General features: G+C 43.0%; 2 protein-coding genes across 3 annotated transcripts in view; one reads left to right on the top strand and one right to left on the bottom strand.

The window, feature by feature from the left end:
* The window catches only part of LOC119492355 (inositol hexakisphosphate kinase 2-like), a 1011171-nt gene that overhangs the window by 597006 nt on the left and 390320 nt on the right, over nt 1-23845 (bottom strand). The window lies entirely within an intron of this gene.
* cdh4 (cadherin 4, type 1, R-cadherin (retinal)) overlaps nt 1-23845 on the top strand; it is a 255715-nt gene that overhangs the window by 164202 nt on the left and 67668 nt on the right. For both annotated transcript variants that reach the window (XM_037774104.1, XM_037774170.1), the window contains exon 5: nt 2314-2496. In XM_037774104.1, coding sequence (XP_037630032.1) covers nt 2314-2496 — 183 coding nt within the window. The remainder of the gene's footprint in view (nt 1-2313; nt 2497-23845) is intronic.

The following is a 23845-nucleotide window of genomic DNA, read 5'->3' as shown; positions in this document are numbered from 1 at the left end:
CTGCCGGCTGGTGTTTGGTGGTGCAACGTGTTCGCTCGTGTGCACGTGTTTGCCTGTGTGATTGCATTGAGTAGGGATGCACCGATACTGGATTGGGTATCGGGCCGATACTGACTCATACAGCTGGAACAGGCTTTGCTGACAATAGGGGCAGCAGTAGTTCAGTCTGTAGAGTCTTGGCTTGTGAACCGGAGGGTCGCCGGTTCAATTCCCTGCAAGTATCAAGTGCTGAGTGTGGACTGGTAGCTGGAAAGGTGCCTCTTGGGCACTGCCCTTGAGCAAGGCACCAAAGTGCTCGGGGCGCCGGTCAGGTGCAGCCCTCGCGTTCTGACATCTCTCCATTAATGCATGTGTATAGGTCCTGTCTTCTTCTTCTTCTTCTTCAACGGGGGCGATCTATTCAATCAATCCAATGTTTATATACATTATATACAGGAATTTTAATTCTTGATACCTTACTGTACATTGACAATATAAAAATGTATTATATCATTAATACAATGTTAAATAAACATGATTAAGAACCTGAAACGTTTGCTCTATCACAGCCTTCAAAACCTGGTGCTAGACACATTTTGGTCGGTATCATAACAGCATTGAGGGCTGCAACTAACGATTATTTTCATTGACGATTAATCGATTAGATGTTTGGTCTATTAAGTGCCAGACAATGGTGAAAAATGTCGATCAGCGTTTCCCAAAACCCAAGATGACGTCCTCAAATGTCTTGTTCTGTTCACAACTCAAAGATATTAATTTTACAGTTATAGAGGAGTAAAGAAACAAGAAAATATTCACATTTAAGAAGCTGGAATCAGAGAATTTAGACTTCTTTTCTTAAAAAAATGATGGAATAGTTGGCGATCAGTATGTTTTGTGTGTTTATTTAGTAATATTTTATGGAAAAACTTGTCCGATTTTTGTATTTTTTTATGTATGTATGACACAATTTCAATACTTTTATCAATTAGTATGGTTTATTGACATATTATTATTACATAACCTTGTAGCTTAGGTCGTACAGATTTTAGGGATATGAAGCGTTGAAGATACTCCAAGAAATGTAGGCACTGGCGCTTATTTTAATAATAAATAACAAGTTATATCTATGTATTTATTTGTTACATTTTGTTTGACAAAGTTAGGAAAGCAATGTTTAAGTCAGGCCTGATGTTGCCTAACACATAAAAGAATGATCACCTCCACACAATGAGGCACACAGCTTATTAATTAAACGCTGGAATCGGATTGGTACTCAGTATCCGCTGATACCCAAAGCCCAGGTATCGCTATCGGGACTGAAAAAGTTGGATCGGTGCATCCCTAGCGTTGTGAGTGTTCCAGGTGGGATGAGCTGGAGGATTTCTACTGTGCTTCAGGTGACAGTGACACACTGCCACTCAGTGTGTGTGTGTGTCTGTGCGTGTGTGTGTGTGTGTGTGTGTGTGTACACGGGGCGCAGAGACAACAATAGGATTAGGTGGATTACAGCAATACAACCATCTTACACAGGAGGACACCATAGAGGATTGGGGGAAAAAACACTCCGTCTTTTACACACCCTTCTAACCCTCGTTTCACCAGGCGAGATGAGAAAGAACACAATCTTCTCTCTGCAGCCGCAGCTGAAGGGAGTCATAGCAGAGGGCTGTATACACACCCGTACATTCCTACAAAGGAGTTACCCATAATGCCGTGGTCCTATATGATGTTAAAGGTACCTCAACATCAAAAATAAGTAGCAGTGCACACATCCAAACAAAACTGCAGGGCGGTCTCCTGTGTCTCTCCCCTCGTTATTACACTGCTATTTCATCAACACTTCTTTTATCTGATGATAGGCTTCTGACAGGGCGGTGTCACATTGTTTTCTGCCTTCAGAGAGGACAGAGACGGGCAGGAATAATGTCTGTTTGAAAGTCTGTGCAGGGATTCAGACAAAGCACCGCACCTCGGTGGATAAAAAAGCCCAGCCACGTAGTCTGCGGGAGGTCTCGCTTTCTCAGGGCAGGCTAAGTGTGTCTTGCCAACTGCCTCAAGAAATGTGATACAGCAGCATTCAGAAAATGATGTTTATTTATATTTCCTTGTGTCTGCCGCTCTGCCACTCTTCCGAAATGGGCTTATTGTCAGCGTGACACCCAGTATTTTAGTTTCAATTTTAGCAGAGGAGGAAACTTGTCATTTTACAGCACTTTTATAGATTCATCTTCCAACCTGTCGGGGCAAAATAGCATCCCTTCAAATGATAACATGCGCGAGTTATTCAATGCTGAGATGTGGCATAATATGATATGTTTTTTTCTTTTTCAGGGTGGCATTGAAGAAATGCTGTCAAGAGCCTGGGACTCCCAACCCAGGGTGATCAAGTTTCCTCGAAAACATCAGAGGAGCTCCTCCGCCAATGGGCTGAGGCGACAGAAGAGAGACTGGGTCATCCCGCCTATCAATGTGCCTGAAAACTCCCGAGGACCCTTCCCTCACATGCTTGTCAGAGTGAGTGACGTGTTTATTTCATTTCAGAAAATACCACACATGTTGTGGGACGCCTTTGGTGCACCGCAAAACTTTTATACAGCTGAGAGAGAAGCTAAGATGGGTAGACAAGCCATATATTGTTTCTAAGTACTTAGGTCAGGCAGGAGAGAGGAGTGGGGAATATAGAGTAATATCTCTCACAATCACCATGAGGCCGAGAGACTCAGTATTCTGGTATTTTCTATCAAGCACACCCAGCAGGCTAAAAGTGCTGCTCTTGTCTGCGATTTAAGTCATGATGCCAGGTGATTTGTCTGCTGTGCCTCTGGGCGCCACAGACAGGCAGGCGGAGAAAAAAATAATCCTTGCTTGGAAAGCACACAAATATGCACTTCATGCTTGGTTTCAGAAGAATGGATCTGAGGATTACTCAGGGGTATTCTCTCTCGCCGTGGTGCTCCTACACCTGTTAATATAGCTGGTGAACTGTTTTTCACATCACGCTGCATCTCGTTGCAGATTACAGCACATCTGAATTGATGATGGGTGATCATGACGTCCATATTGTTCTAACGTTGGGGAATTTGTTAAAGGAATGCTTTAGCGTTTGCATTTATTTTTTATCAAAGAAGGCAATTTAACATATTTTTATGTTATTTAGGGTGCTTTCAAACCTAAACTGTTTGGCTTGGTTAAAACAAACTCAGGCTCGTTTGCCCGGTTAGTACGGTTAGTTTGGGCTGATGTAAAAGCTGCCAATCGAACCCCGGTGCGGACCAAACAACCGAAAACGAGAGAGCTTGAAAAGGTGGGTCTGGGTTTGCTTCCAAGTGGTCTCTCTGGTGCGGTTTGTTTGTGCAAACAAATCAACCACAAGATTTTATGATAGCAGATATGTGATTTCAGCATGATTTCAAAAGCTAAACTGCTAGTAAATCAATCTGCTCATCGTGAAATCTATTCAGGAAGCGATCTTATTGATCTGTATTTAAAGGCCACGTATATAAACACGTCTGAGCGGGTATATTAAAGACAGGGTTGACAATGTTCTCCAGTATACACTATTTGTTATATTGGTTGAAATGGTCTTTACACCCCGACAGCGATCCATTACTGATGAGCTCTGAAAGAGGACCAGAAAAGAGACGTCATCTGTAGCTGCTGTAATCCTGTAAAAACGTCTACCAATCACTGCCTCACGGTCCGCTTGGAAAGAACCAATCAGATGCCTCCGTGCTCGTACTCTACCCTTGGCGTGCACCAGCCTGAACTCAAAGTGTGTCCTCCCCGACATTCGCACTATGCGTTTGCAGCAGTCATCTGGGTCTTTTGTACAGTCCTGTCTCTGCTATTATTCATCATAACATGCAGTCTATTTGCAGTCTAATGATACTAATAATGCTTATACCGGTAATCAGATATTTTTTTGTGAGCTCCCTGTGACACCAAAGAACATAAATATACACATCAGAAGCAGTAAAGTGCTGCATAAACTTCTGTCAGTCACCAGAATTTGAATGGTGTTGTTGGTTGCGTTCTAGCTGTGAACGCAGGTGTAGAAGTGTGTGTACAGTTTATTTGTCGCTGAATAAATGCAACGAAACTACTGCTCCTCCGCTCCGCTCAAGCGCGTCGGAGAGACCGGAGCCGACTTCCTGTATCATTGCAACTCCGTCTCCGTCTCTTAAGGTGGGTTGTTGAGGTGGACCAGTTTTTCTCCTTAAAGTGACGAGCTGCTCAGCTTTTTAATTAATTATAATTCTTTTAACCGTTTTAACCGATAGCGTTAATCGGTTAAAATGCTTAATGTCGGTTAACGGTTAAACGGTTAATTATTAACATCCCTACTTTAGACTCTAAGATTTTCTATGTCATTTTGCCTTTATTGGATAGTATGAAAGTATAAAAGGACAGGAAACACAGGTAGAGAGACGGGGCGATGATGAAACAAAAGTTCCTGGCCAGAATCACAGCGGGGATGTAACTGCTACATGATATATGTCTTAACCGCTCAAACACCAGGAGCCAGATGCATAAAACTGTAGATTCATGACTCAAAGAAATATGCACACACACTCTTTTTGTCAGATTTCTAAAGCCGTGCACATTGCGTGGATCTCTTTTATGAATTTTACTCAAACGTTGGGGAGGTAGTCGATAGGGATTCAGTTTGTAGCATTCAAACAGACTTTTCCCCCTGAATTATGCAATGAATTATATAAAACTAGGGAAATTATCAAAGCAGAATAAATAAAAAAAGAATAATACAATTGCCCATGCAACAGTCATTAACAGGAACATTTATAATGCGCATTTGTCAACCATAATTTAAATTTGCGAAGCGTAGACTGCAAAAAAATAATGAATTCTTAATGAAATTGACTTACAACCTGAACAAATAACATTGGATTTGGTCTCTCATCTAATTTTTTCCATTTCCATTTGTCCACCATATCACACAGAGCTGCCTCTAGAAAACGGTGTGTGACTGCTCTGAAGTGTGTAGTAATGTGAGGAATTACATATTCTGACCCCACCTTCTTCTTTTATTAACACCAGTTTGATGGTAACCATGGTTTCTCTGCATATGCTTCATTTATACATCCGGCCCCAGGACACAAAAAGATTACATTTTGCTGTGCAACTCAGCTGACATTCACCGTTTTATTGTTCTCACAATAATAAACAACAAGTTTAACTGGACACGTATGTCACCAGTTCTTACAGCCGGCATATTTTCACATCTTACTCTGTGAATTAAGGATTTATTTTGACCAAACCAGAGTTGTTGATTGTGGGAACAGTAGAAAAATTAACCAAGACGTGTTTGGTGGGTTTTCTTTTGTTTCTGTCCTGTTTGAATGAAGTGTTTTTATGAAGAGTTAACAAAGTAATGTCTTAGTTCGGTATAAAGGCCCAGACACACCAACCGACATCAAAGAACTAGCGGCGACAAAGGCCACCAGTTGAGTCGCCTCACGCCGCCTTTGTCTTGGCCAAAAATTTGCACTTGAGCACACCCTAAAGACTACAGCTGACGTACATTCTGCTCCTGCGTGAGAGGAAATAACTCTCCACACCAGCAGGTGACGGTAGTCTGTATTTGTCATTCAAAAAGGGAAACCGGAAGACCGAGGACGGCAGATATACAAGCTGTTGTTATGATACGTACATGAAACAAAGCGGCGTTTGTCGACCATTTTCACACCACTTTCACTCACCACTTAGCTTCATTCCAGACGCCATGTCGTTGTGAAAATATCCGTGTATTGGAATGATCAGATGAGATGAAGATGCAAAATGAGAAGAGCCTTCTGTGTTTTCCCTCTTGACTTTACGTGTTTTCTTGCTTTCCTCACTTCCGTTTCTCTTCTTGTGCACTGATTCGTTGAAGCCGAACAGCCAATCAGAGTGATTTCTCTCACCGATGGGCTCCTCCGCAGATTCATCATGCTGAATTGGCACGGGCAGACTAGAGCCGATGGAGTGGGACACGCCGAAAAAACTATAGGGCAACAGACGCTTTCCGACGGACGAAAACTGTCCGACGGACAACCATTGGCTTGGCGTGTCAGGGCCTTAAGAGAGAAACTTGAATTCAGAAGGTGTAAGCTTATATTTTTCTGTTTAGGTGTCAGGTGTTAGCAAACTTGCCACTCGCGTCCATGCATCCTGGTACATAGGCACAGCTGACAAGGCTCCGCAGCAGGACAAATCAGCTTTCTCTATCAATATAGCACACATTGAGGAATTTATTGCTTCAACTACATCTACCATCAACACTGATTGGACATCCACATACAAGTTGGCACATTTTTCTTTTTACTACAATCAGTGGATAACATGTTAGAATATTAGAAATAAGGAAAGCAAGTTTCCCATCAGGCATCATACTCTGAGCTCTGTGCTGCTACTCTAAACTCCTCTCAGTCGATGCCTCTTATCAGACACCCAGACAGACGTGCAGCTTTCTGCTGGCATTTCTGACACACACACACGCATACATATACTGTACACACACATATACACACACACACACACACACACACACACACACACACAAAGTCCCTTACGCCCATTTGTACAGCGAGGTTTACACTCCCGGATTACGGAAATCGCCTTTCACCAATGTGTCGGCAAGAGGGCCGATTTTCCACCAAAGCGTGGAGACACTCACCCTCACACAAAACACACACAGCGGGGCCGTGGAGTGTCAGGGGAGCCACCTAATTGTGCCGCCCTGCTGGAGAAACGGACCCTCTTTTATCCCCTTTTCACATGTCGGCTGTTAGATGGTTGGATTAAACCTCAAGGGCTTCCTTTGTGCGTGTGGCCATGTGAGCGTTGAGGTTGGTGTGTGTGTGTGTGAGAGGGGGATGTCTTCCAGCTTGCTTCCAGCTGCAACTGTATGTGAACACAATATAGGTGTGTCTCAGCCCTCGGCCAAAGCTGAAAGCAGTGCACCATGGGGGATGTGACTCACGCTGTCCCCGGCTTTCTCTGTAACACAACTCTCCGATCTGACAGGCAGCCTAAGAGAGGAAGAGGAAGGGGAGCGGTGGGGATTTCGTGCTTTATCTTGCTGGTCTCAGAAGTGGCCGAGAACAACCTTTTAAGGCTTGTGCACTTGATTTCAGGACACGCCGGCTCTTTTGTGCCGTGAAAACTCTTTGAGTCTTTCTTCACCTGTGCTTCCACACTCGAGCCTTCACACAGTCGGGTTCACTAGCTTTTAAAAGACCAATTAACCCTCGGAGTGTAATTACGGCTTCGCAGGCATCAAGTGATGCAAATGACGTGCCCAAAGAAGTGCGTGGGGGAGCGGCGACTTTGATTCAGTGGGAGCACAATGAGAGGGAGCTAATGTAGCTGTGCTGTAGGATATTTCATTAATCCCAGGCAAATCCAATTCCATATACAAAAGGAAGTCCTTGCTGATTTAATTGCAAATAATAATTCATACGATCGTAAAGCTTTCATTTTATTCCTTCATTGTCATTATGTAATATTTATGGTGCTATTGAGGTTCCAGTGCAGTCTGACGTTATACCACCACCATCATCATCACGGCTCTTATAGCTCAGACGGCAATATTCTGCTTCAGCTTCTGAAAGCTACTTTCACTTCCTCGAAACAAAGAAAAAATACCCACTCTCTCTCTCTCACACACACACCAGCAGTGTAAAAGAGCGCCATTCCACTGCTGGCCATTTTCCCTTTGACATGTGCAATTCAGTCATGACGAACCACAAGTGGTGCCGTTTTGATGCCATTGATTTACCATTGTGCTCCAATGGAATATGCTTCCTAGCTCTCGCTGTCAAATTATTTGACATGACAGATGTAAGTGCGGTGGAAATGGAGAGATTGAAAAACAGCCTGAGTTAAATGGATACTGAGGTAGATGGCGAGAAGTACTCCTTTTGAGAAGCAGTAAGGGTGGGAGATGGAAAAGGGAGAAAGGGGGACAGGCTGAGATTGGAGAAGGAAAAAAAAAAGAAAAGGAAAGAAAAGATAGAAAGTCTTTGGGGAGTGCTGTAAATCTGCAGGGTGAGGGAGGCCAACATTAGTTTCAGGCCATTTGTGGCATTCTCATCTCGACCGTCTCCTGCAGCACCTACACTGGGGCCAATGAGGCACAACTGATGGAAAGCAGTCTGAATATGGGAGAGAAAAGGCCCTCCTTTCATTTAACCAGGCCTCAAACACCTTCTCCCTCTCTGACCCACGGTTAGGACAAGCAAACAAACAACGTGAGCTCGAAATAATTGAGCACATTGTGGACGGTTATTTCAATATTGTGTGATTCCACAGCCGAGGGAAAGACCAGACATACGTCTGTGTTGGCTGTTTCTTTCCCTCTCTGCATGCCTCCATGTCCTCTCCATGGAGCTAAATGAAACTGTAATGATATTTGTAATATATAGTCTTTATCATGCATTCACATTGTCGTAGAAAAATGAAGGTCTTAAGGTGAATAGGTGAACCGGCCTATTAAAGTGCATCTCAGTATGATTTGGTTTACCTCGTTATTTTGAATAGCCCATTACGGTTGTGCTCATGGGTAATATAATACGGTACACAGTGTAGTGTTGAATGTGTCACAGTCTGAATAACTCGGGGCGCCTCATTTAGAGGGATTTTATCAAAAGCAAACAGGAGCTACAAACAAAAAACTAATGTTTAAGTTCAGCCACCACTCAAGTTAACTTTCCTCACTTTGGCAGAAGAAAACTTGACGCTTACTTTAGAAACAGAAGGAATGCGTGGCTTCTTCTTGTTGTTTTTTAATTTGGTTTACCCTGCGCAAATATACGATATATACTGTATACGCGTATGTGTGGGAGTAAGTTAGCTCAATGATATTGTAATATCTGTACCGCTGTTTGCTCAGTACCCAAAATGAAAACACGGTGGGTTATTTACAACCTCATATTGCACAGTGTATTTCATTACAGCTCATAATGAGCTCGTAATATGCTTTTTGGATGCGCTTGTTTTGTCTGCAGTTTTATTGCATCCCTTGTTGCATTGAAATGCATTATGGTTTGTTTGGGTGTGTGTGTGTGGTCGGGTGGGCATGTGTACATGTGTGTGTTTCCACCAACGTATGGGTACATGAGGTACAGTAGTAGGACAAAATGCACACCAATATATTAAATTATTAAAGAGCAAATTTATCAAAATGTATCACTTAATAGAATTCTTCACCCAAAAAAAAAGCTTTTCACATCAATGACTTATTCCCCCGGCTCAGTTTGCAGATGGAAAGCACTTTCCTTCACTCCTGAAAGAGGCAATGAGGGATAGTGAAGGACAAACAACAGCAAAATAAACTCCCACTCATTCAGCATCCCAAGCACATGTAGTTTCACTTAACTATTGCATAGACCAGACCGCCATCGCGTCATCGCCAAGGCTGCGTCCCGTTTTGGGGGAAAGAAACGCACATATGGAGAGAAACAGAAAAATGCAGGAAAGCTGTTGTGTAGCGGGTTAACCGAGGCTTTTACGCTGAGATTTGAGGCACATAAGATACGTGAATATTCACCATTGGTGTGGTTAATCGCTAAATTATGTTGTTACAGTCACTGATGGATAAGTTAGCTTAGATAGCTTGAGTTGGGAGGCTGCTGCAGTACAGCCAGCATCAGACAAAAGATTAAACAGTTGGTTATTGACAGGTTGATTAGTTACAGACAACACTTTAAAGGCCCGACACACCAATCCAATATCAAAAAACTGGCAACAACGAAGGCGGACTTTGGAGTCGCCTCACGTCACCTTTGTCTTTGCCAAAAAGTTGCACTCAAACACACCGAAAAGACTACAGCCGACGACCAACTAGCGCCTGCGCCTATGTGAGAGGGAATAGCTCTCCACACCAGCAGGCGGCGGTAGTCTGTATTTGTCATACAAAAAGGGAAACCGAAAGGACTGCGGATATACTGTACAAGCCGTTGTTATGATACGTACATGAAACAAAGCGGCGTTTGCAGACCATTTTCCCATCACTCTCACTCAACACTTAGCTTCATTCCAGATGGCCATGTCGTTGTGAAAATATCCGGAATTGGAATAATCAGATGACATGAAGATGACCTTTTGTGTGTGCCGTCTAGACTTTACTTGTTGGCTTACTTTCCTCACTTCCGTTTCTCTTCTCGTGCACTGATTCATTTAAGTTGAACAGTCAATCAGAGTGATTTCTCTCACCGACGGGGGCCGCCACCGATTCAACATGCTGAATTGGCCAAAAAATCTCAGACGTGGGTTGTCGACGGACGCTGACCAACAGCCCCAAACTGTCCGACGGCTGACAGTAGGCTTGGTGTGTCAGGACCTTAACTATACCTGGTGATTCAAATACGTAGCGTTATAGATGTCTGGATAAGCGGTCTATAATAAATTACTTCTTCAAAATCATCTCATGTCTAATACCACCTAATCGTTTGGAAGGGTGTCGTTTCAATTCAATGATCAACGATCCGATATTATCGATGCAAAATGAAAACATCAATACATAACATCATCTTTAAGATATGCCTTTATTTTGAAATAAATATTTCTGTGCAAGCGCGCCTCCTTCCTACAGAGCCCATTAGTAAAATTGTCAAATCATATTTGAATGGCTTTTTGTGAGTTGGTATAAATGTAACTGATTGTGTTAAATGAGCGTGTGATAGAATCTCATATCGATCGCATCGGCCCCTGAATTGAATCAAATCAAAATCGTATCGTGGCAGACTTTGTCATGTCATCAAATATTGTATCGTTGTCCAATCGCATCGTGATGAAACATGTGATTTACATCCCTAGTTGTCAGCTCACTCCAGGTTACACAGGACTTAAACCTCACCAAGGGGGAAAGTCTCCAACATGGCAACATTTTGACATTAACGTCAGAACTTACAAGATATATCTGCATGTTTTCTCAACAGTATGGAAATCTCAAAACATGAGGAATTTGACTCTGCAACAGCAAAAATGTAGGGTTTAATTGGGTTCAAGCTCTTTAGATGCTGCAGTGGTTCTTTCTTGTGGAACTCTAGTTTCTATTACTTTTCACTTTTTTAACAGAGCGCTACTCCCTTAGTAGCATGTGTCACATTTTCTGTCCAAATTGCTATGCCACAGAGCAGCAGTGGGCTTCGATACATAGTTTACAATTTAAAGTCACAATTGAATCAACATTATATGTGTAAAAATAACTGCTCTGTACTAAACTACTCCGATCTTTATGACTGCGCTGTATGATATGAACCAAGTCATTTCCACTGTCTATTGACAGCAAGTAAAGATTATCATTTAATTAACCATAACCATTTCAATACCTCAAAATTACTCCAATAATTCAGTCTCTAATTCCTTATTGCATGGCAGTTAATACCAATAGAGCCAATAATCATTGGTTCATACAATCAGTTGGTCGTTACAGCTCAACTCAGCTTCGTTTTCAGCCACTCCACCTCCTCCTCGAGTACGTGTCCTTTTGTTGGAGTCGTCCAGAAAGCACGATGCAGTTTTCAGCTCCAGCAGATGATGAAATGTTCAGGCTCAAGAATATTCATGTCAATTGTTACTGTTGTGATTGGTCTATCATTGATTTTTTTCAGCTTATAAAGCATTTTATCATTCAGAACTTGCTCTTCTAGGAGAGTCAGTTGGTGAAAATGACACTTTTGAAGCAAAGTTAATGAATTTCTGAATGAATTTCTTCTCTATGAAAAATCACATCATCGTTTCAACGTACTGCTCCCTCTGATGTTCATGTTTGATTCAATCTAATTTATTTATTAATAGTAAAATGTGTGTAACTTATTGTGCACAGTCGATCTTTAACGGTTTATTTCCTTAACTTTGAACAGAGCTGCTACTAAAACAAAACATTAAAGCTGCTCTAATAAATATTCATATTAACAATGGAATAAATTACTCTGTAAGCTGCCTGTAGTGACAAATCCACAGAGAATTATAACATGATATAATTATTGTAGAATTATAACCTATGTAGTTCCCCTCAGCTCTACAGAACGTATTAGCGTCGTTTACCTCTTTGTTTTGGTTTTCTGAAAAGTGAAGCCAATGCAGAAGTGCCTAAAACTTGCATTCTCTCTAATAGCCAGCAGGGGGCGACTCCTCTGGTTGCAAAAAGAAGTCTGATTGTATAGAAGTCTATGAGAAAATGAGCCTACTTCTGACTTGATTTATTACCTCAGTAAACATTGTAAACATGAGTTTATGGTTTCAATGGCTAGTTTCAAGTCTTCTTCAACACAGCATGATGTTCATTTAGTAAATTATGGTCCCATTTAGAGTCAAATAGACCATAAAGCAGGGGATGCTTTAGGGCGGGGCTACCTTGTGATTGACAGGTCGCTACCACAGCGTTGTTCGGTCTGGGAGTTGTCCGTGTTTTCGTCTTACAACTTTAACCGTTTCACAGTGTGTTTTAAGTTCATGAAAGTCGTCGTGTCACTTCTAGTTGCAAGAAACCAAGATGGCGATGGGTAAATCAACTTCCCAGTACGAACACTTGAACAGCCCTTATTGAAATCATGAGGTCCTTACAGTTGTAAAATGCACTAATAGCTGAATCTAGAGATATTTCCCTTCCTCCGTTCATGTGAATGAGACGAAGACCGAGGCTGGACCGAGTGCTGGGAGGCGGAGTTAAAGGAAACGCTACTGCGCCTGCTCTATGGGCCCAATGGATGCGGAAGATCCGGGTACTTTATCACTCGGCAGTTGGGCCATTTTGGCTTCATGCGCCACTGAGCAACTCTCATAGGAATGAAGGAACACCCGCCTCCAATGCTGTATCCAGTTCTCTTCATACATCCATGCCAAAAACCAAGACGGTAACGGCCAAAATGCCGAACTCAAGGCTTCAATACCGCAGTCCACAAACCAATGGGGTGACGTCACGGTGACTACGTCCCCTTCTCATTCAGTCTCACTCTCAGCTCTCTCATTAACTTCCTTTCCAGCAGCCTTCAGCGAAAAGCCCACTACACCAAAAAGCTGTCAGACAAAGTTGGCGACATTGGCTAACATAGTGGATAGCAATTTGGTGTATAGCAAATATATTCAGATATTATGCATACATAAAGGAAAGTACCAGGTGTATTATAGAAATTAGCCTCAGGCCTTAGCTGTTAATGGATGTGCAGGTCAGTGCAGTCTTACATACCGCGCCCTGTGAGAATTCCCCCATAAACACAGATCTCAAAACAGTGTGTAAACGTTTGTGCACGTTGCCTTTTGTTTGCTGGTTTGTGCATGTGTCTGCGAGGTGTGTAACTGTGTATTTGTGTGTGTCTCTACAGTACGTATTGTCTGTGTATTTGAGCTCATGTGTCTGTTTGTCATTCTCCGCATCCCCAGTCGGACAATTAGAAGGTGACAGTCCCATTAGAGGCGGCCCGGCAGTACAAAGGCTGAGTGCTGTTGTGAGTGACACAGCTCAGCCTCTCACTAAATAACTGTCAGTCTGCCCTCGTCCACTCTGACCCCTCTGGCAGCCTCCCTCTGAGCCACTCGTACTCCCCCTCTGGACTCTCATTGGCAGCCTCGGAGGCTCCCTGAGCCAAACGTGGCCCTCCTTTCAAGCCTCTAACTGATTGGTTGGACCCCGCTAGCCTTAGGCACGCCAGAAGGGCTTTCAACCGGCCTCAGGGTGCTGCTGATTGGCCGGGCTGTCAGGACCGCGTGTCCCCTGTGGGAGCGTGTGGCAGCAGCTTCGGTTGAAGGATGCGGTTTGACAATGGCGGTAGGTGGGGAGGAAAAGTGCAACAGCAAGCAGAAAGCTCGGCGCCGCCTCCTTCCTCTGTCTATAACTCTATCTATCTCTGTATGCCGCTGTCTTTCCCTTTAGTCAGCCTTCCAGCAGCCAACCATGTCTTCACTGTAATTATCTAGTGGGACATTTCTCTGTGGTTTACCTATCATCCTTGTGTTTGGAAGCTTTGGGTAGAGCAGGAGAATGGTGCTATTTAACGAGTTGCGACTCTCCGGGGGTCTGCAGTCTGTTTGGGGCGGGCGAGACAAGAACGGCGGCCTCTGCCTCCTCCATTCCCATCACAGAATTATAGTGAATGTGGCTCTCTTTATAAAGGAGACAGAATGGCTGTATTTGCTCTCTATTCTTCTCCCCTCGCTGTGAATCAGGGGAATTAATGCCATTGTTAATGCAGAGAGATCGCTGGTACATTTCAACAGGATTCTTGCCTCTCGCAGAGCTCATCTAAATTGCCTGGCTAATGCTGTAATTGGGTTTGTGAGTCACTTCTTAACTTCCATTAATATTTGTTCTCCCTCTAATTGCCGCCCCTCTCCCCCCCCCCCCTTTTTCCGATCCTACATTTCATTCCTCCGTCTGGTTAATGGTCTGAGGTGGAAGCAGTGATGTGCGTGTGCGTGCACGGCGCGTACGCCTGAGAAAGCATCTAATGTATTTTTGAGCTGATACAAAATGTGAAAGCGGTGGGACTTCTTTCTTTTTTTTTTGGTTGACGACAAATGACATACAGGATGGAGTTGGAGGGTATTCAAGTTTAAAAGAGAGACGACAGAAAAGGTTCACGTCAGACTTTTTAGGGACAACCTCCAGATATCTGTGGTCCATATGAGCTTAGGAAAAAATATCTTTCCTCTAAAGATTTCATATTAGGGCTGTCAAAGTTAACGCAAATTTGTTACAATGGCACTAATTTCTTTAACACATTAACTTAATTAATTAATTATATTGAAGATACTGGCATCATATGAAACTAGAAAACATAAGGAATCCATTGATACCAACCATGTCATACTAGCTTGTCATGAAAGAGGTTAAATAATGCTTCAAACTTACTCAAAATTTTGGCGAGGAAAAACTGACGTGCATTTTCAAATGGGTCTTTTGACCTCTGAAATCAAGATATGTGAATGTAAGTGGGTTCTATGGGTACCCACGAGTCTCCCCTTTACATACATGCCCACTTTATGATAATCACATGCAGTTGGGGGCAAGTCATAGTCAAGTCAGCACACTGACACACTGACAGCTGTTGTTGCCTGTTGGGCTGCAGTTTGCCATGTTATGATTTGAGCATATTGTTTCTTATGTTAAATGCAGTACCTGTGAGGGTTTCTGGACAATATTTGTCATTGTTTTGTGTTGTTAATTGAGTTCCAAAAATAAATATATACATACATACAATTCTCCCTTTAAGGCACATTTTGAACGGATAAAGAATGTGATAAATTTGCGATTGACAGCCCTACTTCATATGCTTGTTTTTTTGGCTGAACCGCAGAAGGTCAGCTCTACAAACACAAAAGTCTGTCACTGAGTGATGAAGTTACACGATTAGTTGGCCGAGTGTTGGAGTTTCCTCATTGGCCGTTGCTCTTTTCAAAATGAAAAGGTGGGAACAGTCCTTTTTACAAATGAGCCCGTCCAGCACGATGCATCTGGCTCACGAAACTTGGACCAAGCTGTCAAACTAGGCGGTCTAGTTCTAAAATGAAACCAGATTCAGTAGTTGCATCGCCTGTTTCTCGCTCTAAATGTTTTCAGAAGTAGATTTCGGTGGATTGTTTACACAGAATAACATAAAGTTTACGAGCAGGCCGCCACGTGGTTTCCTTTTTGAAATGGCAAGCAGAAAACCAGGGACCAATCACATGTATTCAATGATTACGAGTATGTTACCGTCTGAACGGCCAGTTGAGTGGAGCAGCGCCTCTTTGCTGGACGTATTGAACATGTGCCGCTGGAGTTAACATTATAGACATGACCACTGACTATTTGTGTAACCATTTAGCTACAAATTCACAGACTGACCGTACACGGTCCAGACATATACTCAGTTTTGACCGAGTGTTGTTTTAAAGAGAGCCAAAATCTTTCATTTGTAGTTTATTTATTGGATGTGCTGCCGGCATTCAGAACGCTTTCTGGTGTTCATTAGAAGAGATGTTTCTCTGCGATGCCTCCGCTTCCTCAGATGTTGCCTTCTAAGCTTCTTCCCTTCTTTTCACACTCACATAACTGGATTGTCTTTTCCTTTTATACATCACATTAAAACACCTCCTCTGGAGGGAGAAAAACATCCTCCCCAAACGGTTCCAGCTTTGTTTCCTTAAATTGTCTCGAAAAAAAAAGAAGTCTCACTCTATTATCTTTAAATCCAAATCCACTTCACAGAAGCATCGCCTCAGGAAACCTGAGAAACTCCAAGGATTCAATTCAATTGACCGCGTTAGAAAGCGGAGAAGAATGGCGGAATAACAGTGTCAGTACCAGAGCAGACAAAGCGTCCTCAGGTGGCGACTCTTGCTCGTTTGTATTGATGGGACTCTCGCTGCTTCCCTCCCACTGGGAGCGCTGGGAGGAGAGCGAGAGACGGAGAGAGACAGACGAGCTGATGTGGCAGCACAGACGAATGAAAAGGAGGGTGTATAAGGCAAAAATAAAACATATTTCAGAGCTGCATGGCGCTTGGTTCATTTCCCATTCAGTTTCTGATCCGTAATATTCCAGCGTGCCTGTGTGCCGAGGCCCAGACGCGTTATGAGTATCAGGGATAACTGTGTGCGACGGTGGCTGTCGGTGGCCCCTCACTTGAGAGATATTAAACCTGATCTCTCTGCAGCTTCTCTCTCACACACAGACCTCCTTATGTGACTATTTTTAAAACCATTCCCTTCTCATGACGCCACTAAATGACAGGTTTTACCCCTCTTTATCGCCACACTCCCTCACGCTTAAGGTTGTTATTGTATTTTGTAGGAGGGAAAGTTTGAAGGCTGGCAAAAAAAATAAAACTTGAGGTCCCACATTTTGTTTCCGTTTTGTCAGCCCATCTCTCTCGTTCTTTCATCTCCCGCTTCATATTCCCTCCTCTGTCATTCTGTGGGATGTTTGTGTGGATGGCCTATCAGATTATTTGAATTCCTGTGCCCCATCAGCTTTGAAGAGTGACAAGCGCGCAGCAGGAGGGATCAAAGCGATGCAAAACTGAAATTTAAGAGGAAGTTAAAAAAGCATGTAGTTTTGCCATTTCCCTCATGTTCAACAAAGAGAAAACAGATACTGTATAACAGCAGGGAAAGATGAGACGTTATCAAACAGGGCGATTTTCAAGGATGCCTGTGTAGTTTTGCAGATGCACGGATGCTTTTGATAACGCTGTTCTACATGGCAGTTCACCCATTTGCTGTGACTCATGTTAGCAGCCATTTCAGCGTCGCCGCGAGTGCAAAAGGTTTATTATGAGATCTGAATATTTTAAACACAGTGGTGACACTGATGGCAGACTGCTCAAGATGGGAAACTCAGTAGTCTCTTCCAGCATGACAGTGTTGTTTTTTATTCTGTAAAACCGCTCACTAAGGTGCCAGACCTGCTCTGGAAACATGCTGAAAAAATGAAAGCATATTTTAAAACCATTAAGTAGCTTGCCAGCAATTCCCCAAGTCGACAGGCGGCAGCGTAAAAAAGGAGCAGTAAAGCAAATAGAAATTAGACATATGAGCTTGCGGGTGAAATTACTGGAAAGTCACACTACTTGAGGGAAATTTGAGTCATTTCAAGAGGGAAGAGTAAGAGCATCGGAGAGCAAATTAGATTTGGTTATCTCTAAAATCCTGTTTAAAAATGTCTTCTGATTGTTTTCTGCTCAACACTGAATCCACATGAGGAACCAACCATCATCCACAGAATAACTCTGAACACTTTGCCTCATTAAAAAAAATCTGAATCATGCTTTCATCCATATTAAATAACCATATCGGTATGTCTTACGTATGCCGGCGTAAACCAGCAGTTCAGAGTGGGAGACGGAGTCTAAAAGCAGAGCAGGCTTGTGAGTGTACGAGGCATCGTTTGGCAGACGCTGTCTTAATTATGGTTGACAGCTATGACAGCTAAAGCGTGACTGAGAGGCCGTTAGAAGGGCTCAGTCGTAGCCTGTCTGTGCCCCGAGTGGTTGGCATCACTTCCTCCCACAATGCACCTCAGCATGGCAATGCCATTAATTTGGAGTTACTGCATATTAACCGTCCCTCAAACCTACATACTTACATAGCTCATCTCAAACTGCTGTGTAGTAGGAGTTTCCATATTTGGCTAGTGGCGCCATCAGTGACATTCACTCAGTAATATAAATAGCTGACTTTATGCTTCTCGTCTCACTCTATTGAGGCCCTGATCAGACGGAGCATTTTTTTGCAGTTTGCTGCGTCTTTTTATTTTATATGTTGCTAGGCAAACAATGTAAGGTGGTCACACACATCCAAAACCGCAGAAGAAAGTTTGCACACAGATGTGCCAATAAATTGCACTCTAAGGGAGCTACAGTGTGCGGACTTTGTTCTACGTTTTTCATATGTTGCTAGGCAGCCATCAAGTGAATGCTAACGCTACCTTGATACAAACCATAGACTGTACGTGACCCACTATTATTGCTTGGCTTGGGAATCTAAATCTGTCCAACAAGAACAGACTTGGTAGTCTTGTTAAAGTGGCCAGTAAGATTTCAGGGAGGCGTCGGGCGATGCTCTTGAACATTTATAACAGGCAGGTCCTTAGAAGGGCGATTGTGATATTATACTGCCAGGACCTGAAGGAGTTCAAGCTTTTGTCATCTGGACATTGTTTCAGGGCACCCGTTAGGAGAACTAAAAGATTCCACATCTCCTTCATCCCAAGTGCTATTAAAGCTGCAGTAGGCAACACGTTTTTGGCATCATTGGATGTGGGCAAACCTCCAGATCCAGAACTACCTTTGCAAAGGTGCATCATATTTTTCTCGCAAGCCAATCAGAGCAGACTGGGCTTTTTCAGGAGGTGGGCTTAAAGAGACGGGCGCTAAAACCAGGTGGCTACCTCCGGATCTGAAAGGTGAAGCCAATGCTGAAGTACCTTAAACTTTCTAATGTCCAACAGGGGGCGACTCTTCTGGTTGCAAAAAGAAGTCTATGAGAAAATGGCCCTACTTCTCACTTGATTTATTACATTTCAGACAGAGGGTGAATAAAGGTATATTCAGACAGACAGTATGAGAAAAATGTGTTTTTGGAACATTAAAGCATGTTAACATGTTCTAATAGAAACCTAAACTACAAGTATGAACCTGAAAATGTGCATGATATGTCCCCTTTAAGGGACTAATTCAACTGCCCCCATTTTGCGTGCATGTGTGATATATATACACATCTTTAACCTACTGCAGAGGACGCTTTTTTTCAAGTGAAAAAGTGGCATCAACATGCAGCATTGTCCTCTTGGTAACAGAGTAGCAGAGTGTTAATAAATTCATACTGTGTTGGATAGATCTGAGTGATCCTGTGGTTTCCTGGTGTGGCTCTGTAGCCTGTGTAACCTGTGGGGGGTGTTTGATGTGCCCTAAAGGCAAAATGAGGTGACTGAGCCCATAAAGAGCTATAAAATAAAGAGAGAGAGAGAGAGAGAAAGAGATGTGTGAAGCCAAAGGACTACAACACAAGCCTGAGCCATTAAGCGCGGACGAGACATAAAAGAGGCTATCAAAGAGTGTAAACTACAGATTCCCATTATTGTGTGACATCAGCCCATAGCACACAGTAACCCTTAATGATCCCTTGGGTGCCTGCAGCGCACTGTCCTTTAATGACTTCCTGGTTGAATGATTGTTGCTTCCTGGAAGGGAAACAGAACTACAGCTCCGCGTTGCGCTCGTCCTTTGCATAGCAGAACGCCGCTTTGTTCGTTTTGCTCGAAACAAGTCTGACATGGAGTGAACGGATGAAACGCAGAGTACCATCAAACAAACAGTAAATTAGTCCCTGGTTATGTAGGCATCAAACTATTTATGCAGATATGGTGATCATACAGGGTTGGATCAATTAAAGGAGATTTGGACAGGCTGAAACTTCACACTGCGCTAATTAGGCAGCCAGCCGCTATGCTCAATAAATGGAAATGTATTCCTTTCCGTTTCCTATCTGTTTGTGTGCCTTGTGTCACCCTGAGGAGTTTAACAGAACACTAATTCTTCATCTAATTTTCCCCCCCAACTCCCCATTGCTTTCGCTCCCCGTGTCTCACTGCCTCCATCCCTCTCCATCTTTCTTCTCACGCTGATAGCTCGTCCCACAGGATCCCAGTGGTTGTCAGTAATCAAGGAAATCACTCTCAAAGAGCTACAAATAGGTCACTTATCTGATGTCTGGTCTGATCTGACGGAGACAGACAGCCAGTTAGTCCCTTGCATCTGCCTCTCTCTCTGTCTCTAGCTGTGTTTTTTGCATGATTAGTAGCCTTTCTATCTGCCAGGAGTTACTGAAGTGAGAGGGAGAATGAAAGATGGCGATGGATAGATGGAGAGGAGGAGGAGGATAGAAATCCCAGCTTTCATCATTAGCATTCCATTCAAATGGCTCAATTGAGTAGTTGTCACTCAGGGGATTCCCAGGACTCCGAGAAGCCGTGCTTCTTCATTTATTCAATTTATTGATATAAAGACTCTTCATTAAGAGACACGGGCGAATGTGACATCTGGTCTCAGGTGGCCTTGATGTGGAATTTAAAGCAGGCGTGGAAAGCGGAGGGTCGCATGACGTGTAAGAGCTCCTTTTGTCTCCTCTTGGGGGCTTTAACTCCACCAGTGTGCCGGCTACACACGGTCTGCTTTGAAGTTGAGGCGAAGAGACGGATCGCACGCAAACACTCGCACACACACTCACAATCAGACAGGCACACGTCCAGATGCAGGAGGAGCGCAGACCCGTGGCAGGTGAAAACTTCACGTGTGTTTCCCACATGACAGCCTTGTTAATTATTGAACCGAGCTGGTCCTTTTGATCCTCGCTTTGGTGTGCTCTCAGAGAATCTCTTACCTGTCAAACATTTCTCGTCACACACATACAAGCCGCCTCTTAAGGCACGCATGAAATACTTACATTCAGAAATAGATGCAGGGTGGTGGAACTTTCTTTTTTTCTTTTTTTTATGTATGTTGTATGTACAGTATGTTTCCCGCAACACGAGCAGATGGATTCTTTGTGGTGTGCCTCAGTTCATTTCTTGTTGTTTTGAACAGTGAGGCCTTAACCAGCCAGTTTGCATGAAAAGTATAGTACGGATGCCACAATAATGCGCAAGGCCAGGGCTGGCTTAAGGCGTGGGCCGAGTAGGCGGTCGTCTAGGGAGCCACCTTCTGGGGGTTCTGGTTGCCCTCTAAAAATAAATAAATAAATACATTTCTTTTTAAAAATGCCAGTAGGCGCCCTTCCTCATTTTCTGCATTGAGGTAACAAATGAAGAAAGAAAGAAAGAAAGAAAGAAATACACTTTTCAACCATGTAACTCGTAGTAAAACTGACTAAACACTTTTAAGCCAACAATATCTTGGACCAATTGTTTATTTATATTATAATAAATACACTTACAGTGGAAACCAACAATCCCAACACATCAAATACCGCCGTTTGGTGAGTGCCCCTTGGCACAAGGAAACACCCTTAAACAACAGTATGTGAAGCACCGGGCTTTCATCTAACTTCAATGTAAACCCACCCACGGCGTTATTCGATGGTTGGAGCAAGTGATGTAATATTAATAGCGTGAGAGTCCATTGAATGCGGGCGGGAGGGACGGGAGGTGGATGGGTCACACAAACACAAGACTTTCAACCAGAAGACCGGGGTTCGTGTTCCATGTGAAACTAAAAGTAACATTGACTTAGTTGTCACGTCAGTCTTTAGTCACGTGACTGGTTAGTATCGTCAGTTTGTGAAGTCTGTGAAGTTAACGTCAACCACGACCGTTTCATAACCCTGACTAAGTGGTTCTGTTGCCTAAACCTAACTTCCTGTGAAAACGGAAATTTATTTTGAAAGGACACTATGGATGTAATGAGCGTATATTGACACACCGTCTCTGGTCCAAAAGTAACGCAAGAGGGGTAACCCATGCGTCGGTCTCTGATGCCAAGGGGCACTGATCAAGCGACGGTATTTGTCGAGTTGGAAGTGAGAATGTGTTGGCTTTCCGTAGTTGTGTTACGTTTTTTTCCGTACAAATTTTACTTAGTTTATGTACTTATTTTCAGCCCAACCATGGCGTTTTTCCTAAACCTAACTAAGCGTTTTTCTTGCCTAAACCTAACTGCAGACGTTTGCGTGGCATACAAATGACAAGCCAAAAGGCAAAAATACGTACTTTTGACACGCAGAATGTGCGTGTAATGTTGTGGTATTTCCACGCCTTTCCGTGAGACCGGGTTGTCTTAACACGTCTATCTCCTTCTCAGATAACTCTCTCAGGCATGTTCTCATCACTGATAATCCGTCTGTTCTGCATGTGTCTGATGACACTGATGATGAGGGTGAATGATCAAATTATGTTATTATTTATGCCGTCATTTCATCCCGCTCTGATTGGCAGACGGTGGGCGTCGTGAATAATAAATGCAATTAGTCTTACAGTATCATTGTCACGCTACAGTGATTACATGTAAGTAGAACAGCCCGAGTGCACTGATTGATGGGAGTAATACAGCACTCTACATTTACACCTGAACCTGCGGGGTCCACGTGTGGATCCTGTGTGAAGAAGTGAGCTCAGGAAATGGAAATTGCAGCTGTGAGAGCTCACAGCGGAGTGCTACACCGTGGGTGTGGGAGGACCACGTTGGAAATTAAGAGAGAGGGTATCATGTTCAAACAGAGAGATGTTTTATGCAGAAGCCGCCGTCACCGCTGAACGGATGAAGTAATTTCATTTTCATGCATGATCTGCAGCCCCACAGACCAGGCAAATTGCATAGGAGGGGAAGAGGAAGATAGAGAGAGAGAAAAAAGAGCCAAGCCTTCCTTTTTTTCTCCATTTGACTCTGTGATGATTATTCCCTGTGACTTGTAACCATAGCGATGGCTCAGTCAACGCAGTGTTCAGAATCTGAGGTCGAGTTCGGAGGAAAGATGATATGAAGATAAAGCACTTAAAGATAGATCATCAGACTGGTCCAGGATCCATAAATCCATCAAACCGATCCGTAGTACTGTACTGGGTTTGTTTAAGACAGTGATTCCCAACCACAAAGGGTCACAAGATGAATCTCTGTGGTCGGGAGATGATTTCCGAGGTAGGAAAAAAAGATAATTCTGCGTTATAAAATCATCTTCATTTATTAGACTTTACTCAAAATTTCTATTTGTGAAAATATATTATAATTTTAACCCTTCAGTCCCCGAAGAATTATTCAAATTAAACAGTCTTAGGAGAAAAAATCACTCTGAATCACTCTTTTTATTTATTTATTTATTTGATTTAACCTTTATTTAACCAGGCAAGTCATTAAGAACAGATTCTTATTAACAATGGCGGCCTGGCAAAAGGAAAAGCCTCTTGAGGGACGGGGGTATGGGGCTAATAAGAAAAATATAAAAATGTAAAAAGACAGCACTAAACCGAACTGCTCACAACTCAGACATGCGACCTGTGAAGAGCAGTTGCAAGTAGACATTGATTGACTAATAATAATAATAATAAACTTAGTTTATTTAGCAAATTTTTTGCTTCATAATAAAAACAGAGAACATTTAAAACACAAAGAGAATAAAACTAGCTAAAAGCCAAAAACTAAACGTATAATACAACACAGAGTAAAATGAACTAAAAACTCATAAAACATAAATGAAATCACCAAAAAGCAATTTTAAAAAGTGGGGTTTTAAAAGTGATTTTAAAAGAGTTTGCAGCCCTGATCTCCTCAGGCAGGTCATCACACAAAGTCTCAGTGCCGTTACTGCAAAGTTTCTATCACCTTTATGTATGAATGTGGACCTTGGAACAACAAGGAACGATGCATCCGAGGCTCTCGTTTGCGGGGGACGG

The sequence above is a fragment of the Sebastes umbrosus genome, chromosome 1, assembly GCF_015220745.1.
Source record: "Sebastes umbrosus isolate fSebUmb1 chromosome 1, fSebUmb1.pri, whole genome shotgun sequence".
NCBI classification, from domain to species: domain Eukaryota; kingdom Metazoa; phylum Chordata; class Actinopteri; order Perciformes; family Sebastidae; genus Sebastes; species Sebastes umbrosus.
This window is presented reverse-complemented; position numbering and strand designations above follow the sequence as displayed.